This window comes from Atractosteus spatula, unplaced genomic scaffold (assembly GCF_055471065.1).
Source record: "Atractosteus spatula isolate fAtrSpa1 unplaced genomic scaffold, fAtrSpa1.hap1 Scaffold_96, whole genome shotgun sequence".
NCBI lineage: Eukaryota > Metazoa > Chordata > Actinopteri > Semionotiformes > Lepisosteidae > Atractosteus > Atractosteus spatula.
The window spans coordinates 39,875-48,959 of NW_028296930.1; the positions used below are offsets into that span (position 1 = coordinate 39,875).

Below are 9,085 nucleotides of genomic sequence, written 5' to 3' on the forward strand. Positions count from 1 at the left end.
TTTATGGCATCTTAGTTTAACTTTTGTTTGATGCTAAATTAACAGACCCCATCAATACCTCTCACAATGTGCTTAAGTGGTGATACTGTGATGCTGGATAAGCGAGATATATACAGTGGTGTGAAAAAGTGTTTGCACCCTTCCTGATTTCTTATTTTTTTGCATGTTTGTCACACTGAAATGTTTCAGATCATCAAACAAATTGAAATATTAGACAAAGATAATACAAGTAAACACAAAATGTAGTTTTTAAATGAAGGTTTTTATTATTAAGGGAAAAAAAAAATCCAAACCTACATGGCCCTGTGTGAAAAAGTGATTGCCCCCTAAACCTAATAACTGGTTGGGCCACCCTTAGCAGCAACAACTGCAATCAAGTGTTTGTGATAACTGGCAATGAGTCTTTTACAGCACTGTGGAGGAATTTTGGCCCACTCATCTTTGCAGAATTGTTGTAATTCAGCCACATTGGAGGGTTTTCGAGCCTTAACCACTTTTTTAAGGTCATGCCACAACATCCCAATCGGATTCAGGTCAGGACTTTGACTAGGCCACTCCAAAGTCTTCATTTTTTTTTCTTAAGCCATTCAGAGGTGGACTTGCTGGTGTGTTTTGGATCATTGTCCTGCTGCAGAACCCAAGTGCGCTTCAGCTTGAAGTCACAAACAGATGGCCGGACATTCTCCTTCAGGATTTTTTGGTAGACAGCAGAATTCATGGTTCCATTTACCACAGCAAGTCTTCCAGGTCCTGAAGCAGCAAAACAGCCCCAGACCATCACACTACCACCACCATATTTTACTGTTAGTATGATGTTCCTTTTCTGAAATGCTGTGTTACTTTTACGCCAGATGTAATGGGACACACACCTTCCAAAAAGTTCAACTTTTGTCTCGTCAGTCCACAGAGTATTTTCCCAAAAGTCTTGGGGATTTTTTCTGGCAAAACTGAGACGAGCCTTTATATTCTTTTTGCTCAGCAGTGGTTTTCATCTTGGAACTCTGCCATGCAGGCCGTTTTTGCCCAGTCTCTTTCTTATGGTGGAGTCATGAACACTGACCTTAACTGAGGCAAGTGAAGCTCTCACTGTGGTTTGCTGGAGTCCCAAAGCTTTAGAAATGGCTTTATAACCTTTTCCAGACTGATAAATCTCAATTACTCTGTTTCTCATTTGTTCCTGAATTTCAGAATTATAAATACTTAATTTCATTTTAACATTATAGAGTATTGCTTCTATAGGACTGGAAAAAAACCCATTTAAATATTATTTAATTTTACTTTGCAAAACATGAGAAATAAACAATGGGGCATAAATACTTTCTGAAGGCACTGTATATATTTCTTGTCCTGTCTTGTTTAAAAAAATAGCTGCACTGAAATTAAAATTAAAATATGGAATTATTACTAATGGTGCCAAAATAGATTATCATATTAAAAGAGATTCATACAATATCTTATTCTTTATTATTTACCCTTTATTGCATAAATATTTATTGTATTTGATATATATCCTCTCTGGGGATAAATACACTTTAGATTGTGCAACAAAGACTTTGAGCTCTTTTTGTAGACTTTAATCAGATGTGACTTTTATTTCCTTAAGAGTGACAGTTAAGGACCCTAATCTGTTTTCTACACATTCTTTGCTTAACATGGTAAGTTAAAAGCTGTTACACAATTACAAGTCTATCCAATGAGAACAGTATTAATTGTAAGCCAGCAGCCATATCAACCTGCAACTCACAACTGGCAACCCACTGAAGCTCAGCAGGTGTGAGCCTGGTCAGTACCTGAATGGAAGACCTCCTGGGAAAAACTAAGGTTGCTGCTGGAAGAGGTGTTAGTGGGGCCAGCAGGGGGTGCTCACCCTGCAGTCCATGTGGGTCCTAATGCCCCAGTATAGTGACAGGGAAACTATACTGTAAACAGGTGCCGTCCTTCGGATGAGACGTAAAACTGAGGTCCTGACTCTCTGTGGTCATTAAAAATCCCAGGGTGTTTCTCGAAAAGAGTAGGGGTGTAACCCCGGCGTCCTGGCCAAATTTCCCATTGGCCCTTACCAATCATGGCCTCCTAATAATCCCCCTCTATGAATTGGCTACATTACTCTGCTCTCCTCCCCAGTGATATCTGATGTGTGGGGAGCGTTCTGGTACACTATGGCTGTCGTCGCATCATCCAGGTGGATGCTGGATAGTGGTGGTGGAGGGGATCCCCATTACCTGTAAAGCGCTCTGAGTGGATTGTCCAGAAAAGCACTACATAAGTGTAAGCAATTATTATTATTATTATTATTAAATTAAACAGGACTATACTTAACATTCCAAGACTATAAGGAATTCAATGCAATTAAGAAATTAATTCAAAGTAGACCTAATTCATTTTAAAATTGAATAAAACTAAGAACTTTATACATTATACACATAAATTAAACTCCATGACAAAACTATTTCAGTTTTAGTTAACTGTAAATAAGAGTATAGTCATAATTTAATTGACCAGACGAACTCAAAAGTGTCTGACTACAAAGTGACTAATAGACATCACTAATAGACATTTTGGGAACAAGTAAAGGTTTGTTTCATGCTGAAAAGAGAAGAAAATAAATGTTTCGGCTGTGGAGCCTTCTTCGGATGTCACATGCTGACGCATCTACCTACTTGCACTAAAAGACATTTTAGTTGACTTGACTGGTGACTGACCTGGTGACTAGATTGGGGTTTTTAAGTCACCTGACTGGAAAAAACTCTTCCCACACTAACTGCAGCTGAATGGTCTCTCTCCTGTGTTAATGCACTGGTGCCTTTTTAAGACAAGCGATTGACTAAAACTCTTCCTACACTGACTGCAGCTGAACGGTCTCTCTCCTGTGTGAATGTGCTGGTGGGTTATTAAGTTACTTGACCGACTAAAACTCTTCCCACACTGACTACAGCTGTATGGTCTCTCTCCTGTGTGGATGCGCTGGTGTGATTTTAAGTGTCTTATCCGAATAAAACTCTTCCTACACTGACTGCAGCTGAACGGTCTCTCTCCTGTGTGGATGCGCTGGTGCATTTTTAAGTCATGTGATTTAATAAAACTCTTCCCACACTGACTGCAGCTGAACGGTCTCTCTCCAGTGTGAATGCGCTGGTGGATTTTTAAGTCATATGACTGAATAAAACTCTTCCCACACTGTCTGCAGCTGAATGGTCTCTCTCCTGTGTGGATACGCTGGTGCATTTTTAAGTTATGTGATTTAACAAAACTCTTCCCACACTGACTGCAGCTGAACGGTCTCTCTCCTGTGTGAATGCGCTGGTGGATTTTTAAGTCATATGACTGAATAAAACTCTTCCCACACTGACTGCAGCTGAAAGGTCTCTCTCCTGTGTGAATGCGCTGGTGGATTTTTAAGTCATATGACTTACTAAAACTCTTCCCACACTGACTGCAGCTGAAAGGTCTCTCTCCTGTGTGAAGGCGCTGGTAGGGTTGTGAAATTCTAGACTCACAGAAACTCTGCTCCTCCCTGTGCCATAATTGCAGTTTGTCCACTCCATCTGAGCAAGGCCTTGAGTGACTCTTCCTCATTCTCTGATCATGCTGGGGTCTCTTATTCTGCAAATGCTCCATGGAATGGTCTTGCTCTGTGTGCTGAAACTGAGATTTGTTTTCTCCACCGTGTCCTTCAGTGTGCTGTTCAGCAGTGTGAAACATCTGGGGCTCCTTCTCCAGCTCTTTGAGACTAAAACTGTCAAGTTCATTCAGTTCTTCCTCTCTTTGCCCAAGAACAAACATACTCTCCAGCTCATTAAAACTTTCAACAATGTTCTCAGTAATCAGATTATTAAACCTGGGTGTAAAGTGATCAGATACCAAGGGATCATATGATTGTTTTAGACTCTGCAATGACAGTCTCTCCACTTGAACAGAACAAGGCCTAATTATCATCATGCGCTGTAAGAGCTGCTGTTGCTCCTCCCTGTACTGACTCTTCTCTGTGTGCTGTGAATCAGTACTGTTCTCTTCACCAGGTACATCAGTCTGCTGCTCTGCAGCATCAATCAACTTGGGCTCCATGTCCTGCTCTGTAAGATTTAAAACATCCAGTTCTTCACTGTGCTCTTGTACAGAGACACAGCCCAGTTCATTACAACCTTGTGTAATATTGTTTGTGTCCAGATTATTTCTCTTTTCTGTAAAATCATCACATACTAAGAGCCCAGGTGTCTCACTCTCAGGTTCTGTGTTCATCATGGGCACAGAGTACAGATCCTCGACAATCCGTCTGCTCACTGTGTGCTGCTCCCTGAGTGTCTCTTTCCCTTCTGCGGCAGTGAGCTCTGTCTCCTGCATTAGACTGGACCCCCACTCCTCCTCACTGTGTTGCTGTTCAAGAGGAGCCCTTTCCCCAGCATCAGAGAGAGCACTGGCTTCTGAGCCTGTAAACACAGGACAAAAAGACAAGACCTTTATAATAATAATAATAATAACAATAATAATAATAATAAACTTTATTTTATATAGCACCTTTAAAGGTAGCTTCTCAAAGCTCTTTACAGAAGGCCAACAACAAAAAATATATATATTAATATAAGCACGATGAGAAAACACAGTTAGACGAGACAGTAGATGGTGGTACTAAGTCCAGTAGGAGCAGAGGGGTAAAGAACAGTTAAATAAAGGCTCTTCTGAAGAAGAAGGTTTTGAGTCTGGATTTGAAGGAGTTTAGAGAAGGTGACTCTCTGATATCCTTGGGGAGAGAGTTCCAGAGCTTGTGCAAAACAGGAGAAGGCCATGTCACCCAAAGAGTGTAGACAGACTGGGGGACAAATATTTGAACACAATTAGAAGAGCGAAGGTTGTGAGGTGGGGAGTAGAGCGATAACTCAGACAGGTACTGAGGTGTCAAGCCATGGAGAGCCTTATAAGTGAGCAGGAGGATTGTTAAGTCGACATGAAACTTGACAGGAAGCCAGTGCAAGGACTCCAGGATAGGAGTAATCTGAACACTTGCACTAGACCTGGTCAGGATTCCGGCTGCCGAATTTTGGACATACTGGTGTTCGTTCAATGTGGATTTAGAAACCCCAGAGAGTAGAGAATTACAGTAGTCGATTCAAGATTAGACAACACTTTTCAGCCACAGTTAGTGATAACATAGAGCGTAGTCAGGCAATATTTCTGAAGTGAATGAAAGATGTTTTGACAACATGCCGCACATGTGGGTTGAACGTCATATATCATCTCCAAGTTTTTCCAATATAGACTGAAGCTCAAGTATAAGACAATCTACAGATAGAGTTACAGCATTGGTTTTACAAAGTTGATGGGTGGTGCCAATAAGCATGACTTCAGTCTTGTCACAGTTAAGATGAAGGACATTTTGAGTCACCCAATATTTTATATTGGAGATGCAACTAAATAGAATAAAGACAGCCCCATCAGCGTCAGGTTTGGTATGGATGTATATTTGAGTATCATCAGCATAGTAGTGTAGTGTCAAACAAATGACAAAGTTCAGGTGTCTGTGAAGCAGAAGTCCTTTTATTCATATGTCCGGCTTGCGACCACCAGACTTAAAAAATAAGTAGCTGAAGATGGTCCTTTATACCTTAAAACACAAAAAGTTACTATGACATATTCTAAACAAATGATGAAAAACCAACACCTGCCAATTAATTATATCTAAGATGCAGACTAGACAACAGTTAGTTCTTTACATATTCTGGGCGTACAGCCTGCTTACCAAATGCATGCCCTAATCTTACTGACCAAGGACAGGCAGCATCTTTATATACATTTGAGCACAAAGCCTACGTCAAGCCACTAGACTGCATAGTTTGCAAAAAACATACAAAAACATGAAAATGATATTATTATCCCACTTCCTGGGCATCTCTCTTATCTCTTCATTCTTCAGTAGTGATAGCTGAGGCCATGTGATCTAAAAAGCTTTACACTACACACACGCGTACTAGTACACTGACGATCAATTTGGGTTGTTTAAACATAGCGGAATAAGTGGGTATAAGGGGATGTTCTGATTTAGCTTTGGGAGAAACCTAACTACCATGTAAAAAGTAAGTCTACTGTAATAATATCACAATCACATTACATTTACATTAACACTGTACTGAGAGAGAGAGGGGTAAATACAGACACTGATTGGACATAACAGCACATTAACACTGCACTGAGAGAGAGGTTAATAGATACATACTGACTGGACACTGCAGCATATTAGCACTGCACTGAAAGGGGTTAATACAGACATGCTGACTGGACACTACAGTACATTAACACTGCACTGAGAGAGAGGGGTGAATACAGACAGACTGCCTGGACACTACAGTACGTTAACACTACACTGAGACAGAGGCATTTATACAGACACGGACAAACTTGAAATGACAGTACATTAACAATGCTCAGAGAGAGGGGGGTAAATACAGACAGACTGACTGGACACTACTGGACATTAACACTGCACTGAGAGAGAGAGGGGTTCATACAGGCACACTGAGTGGACACTACAGTACATTAACACTGCACTCAGAGAAAGGGGTTAATACAGACACGCTAACTGACTGGACACTACAGTACATCAACACTGCACTAAGAGAGAGGGGTGAATAAAGACAGACTGACTGGACACTACAGTGCATTAACACTGCACTGAGAGAGACAGGTGGGTTAACAGACAAACTGACTGAACACTACAGTACATTAACACTACACTAAGACAGAGGGGTAAATACAGACACTGATTGGGCATAACAGTACATTAAAACTGCACTAAGAGAGAGGTGTTAATAGCGACATGCTGACTGAACACTACAGGACATAAAGACTGCAATGAGAGAGAGGGGTGACAGACTGCCTGTACACTCCAGTACATTAACTGCACTGAGAGAGAGAGGGGTTGATTCACACACACTGACTGCACACTACAGTACATTAACACTACACTGAGACAGAGAGGGGTTAATACAGACACACTGACTGCACAGTACAGTACATAAACAATGCACTTAGAGAGAGAGGGGTTAATACAGACACACTGACTGACTGGACACTACAATGCATTAACATTGTACTGAGAGAGAGGGGTTCATACAGACACACTGACTGGACACTCCAGTACATGAACACTGCACTGAGAGAGAGGGGTTCATACACACACACTGACTGGACACTCCAGTAAATGAACACTGCACTGAGAGAGGGGTTAATACAGACACACTGGATTAATATTCCAGAGGAGTTAATACAGACACAGACCCTGGACAGTAATACTTAAACCAATTAAAATATTTTTTATATACACAATCATTAGTATACATATAAAATCTAGACCAATACAACGTAAATACAATACTTATAAATGTTGTTTCCTAATGACGTTTGATTACAAATTGATTCAGTGGAACAATGTTTGAATGTGAACGAGGTTTTTTCAGCACCGTAACCGGACAAAACAGTTCAGTTTCCAGTAAAGAATCCCGTTGGTACATCACACAAGTCTTTTCCACTTCACTCTGCATCGCTCCACTATATTCTCACCAGGGAGGAAAGTTTTTTTTTTTTATTTGATGACAGTTTGATTGTTAGAACGCGTACTGATAATGAGAATGTTTACTGCTGTAAGATGTTTTCTTTAAAATAAAGTTTGTTATTTAAAAAAATCTCACCAGTGAGAAAGTTATAGACACTGGTTTTAAACACACACACACTGACTTCATACAAGTCACCACACTGATCTGACAACCGTTTCATGTCAACAATATCTATACGTTTTCTTTCCTAAGACGTTGTATTATTCGCTGATTCAGTGAAACAATTGTTGAATGTGAACGAGGTGTTTATAACCGTAACCGGACAAAACAGTTCAGTTTCCAGTAAAGAATCTCGTTGCTACATCACACAAGTCTTTCCCACTTCACTCTGCATCTCTCCACTATATTCGCACCAGTGAGGAAGTTAAAGACACTGTTTTTGAACTAACACACACCTTGACTATATACAAGTCACCACACTGACCTGGCAGCTCCAGTTTCGTGTCCATTTCTTCTTTTATTCCTGCAGTGACTTCACAGGGAAGCGTGTGTCCAACACGATCTGTCTGTCCCTGATCTCCTCCTGCTCCCGACTCCTTCTCCCACAGCTGCAATCTCCACTTAAGGCTCTCGTTTTCCTTCTTCAGCTCCGCCATTTCACTCTCGACACTGTCCTCCACACACTGTGTGATTTTAAACACGGCCCGTCTCACCAGGATCTGGGAGACGTTGTGGAGTTTGTCTTGAAACTCCTTTTCAGAGTCAGACATCCTGTTTCGAAAAACTTCAGACACTTCATACACGATCGATTTGAGCAAAACTTGCATGAAAGAGTCAAGCTGGGTTTGCAGATTTAACAAGCACTCCGCCATCCTTCTTCAGAGCCGATCAGAAACAAAGGCTGATTTCCGAAGTTTAAACAGAACAACTATTTTATTCTTCAGAGATCCTGTTGTCGGGGCTGTGATCTGTTCAAGCATAAACACAGTTGACGAGACGTTGAGTATTCATAACCTGAAGTTATTTAAAAAACAACAACAACAACTTTATTCTTTTTCTGAAGAAAATGACTGAATCACCAACACGTGGGTGAAATACATGCAGGGTCGCGCAGTATGATGCCGTCTTTCGTTAGCGCGGCCGCAGCTTCAAAACAATTGAGAAGCGGAGCTGAGAAAGAGGAGTTTCTGCAGCCGGATATAATCTTCACTGCACCTCCTAACGCCACCTAGTCAAGAGGAGTGAATCATCTGTGACATTCGCCGTTCATAACGGAACAGATTCATTTTTTGCCCTTCCACAACCCTCCTCCCCAACGAAAACGTCTCAAGTGGATTTTTGTTCTACATCTCCATATGCAGGTTTTTGGATAAAAAAAATGCTGTCATTTTCTTGCCAGCTGGCAGAATTTCTTCTGCACCGATAAACAAGATTTCTATTTCATATTTCACAAGTGTTTGAATTTCTCGAAAAACAAGTGGTTCCAAGAAAGGAAATAAATACTTGCATTTAACAAAATCAAGCCCTATGTGATTGTCCTT

At 40.8% G+C, this 9,085-nt stretch overlaps 1 protein-coding gene across 1 annotated transcript; it reads right to left on the reverse strand.

Annotated features, from left to right (window-relative positions):
- Window positions 1-2,502: 2,502 nt before the first annotated feature.
- On the reverse strand, window positions 2,503-8,416 carry LOC148804606 (uncharacterized). Its single transcript, XM_088909831.1, has 2 exons — window positions 8,029-8,416; window positions 2,503-4,427 (listed from the first exon to the last, which is right to left on the reverse strand). Exons 1-2 carry the CDS (start codon window positions 8,414-8,416, stop codon window positions 2,758-2,760), a joined length of 2,058 nt encoding a protein of 685 aa, XP_088765957.1. The 3' UTR covers window positions 2,503-2,757.
- Window positions 8,417-9,085: the final 669 nt, after the last annotated feature.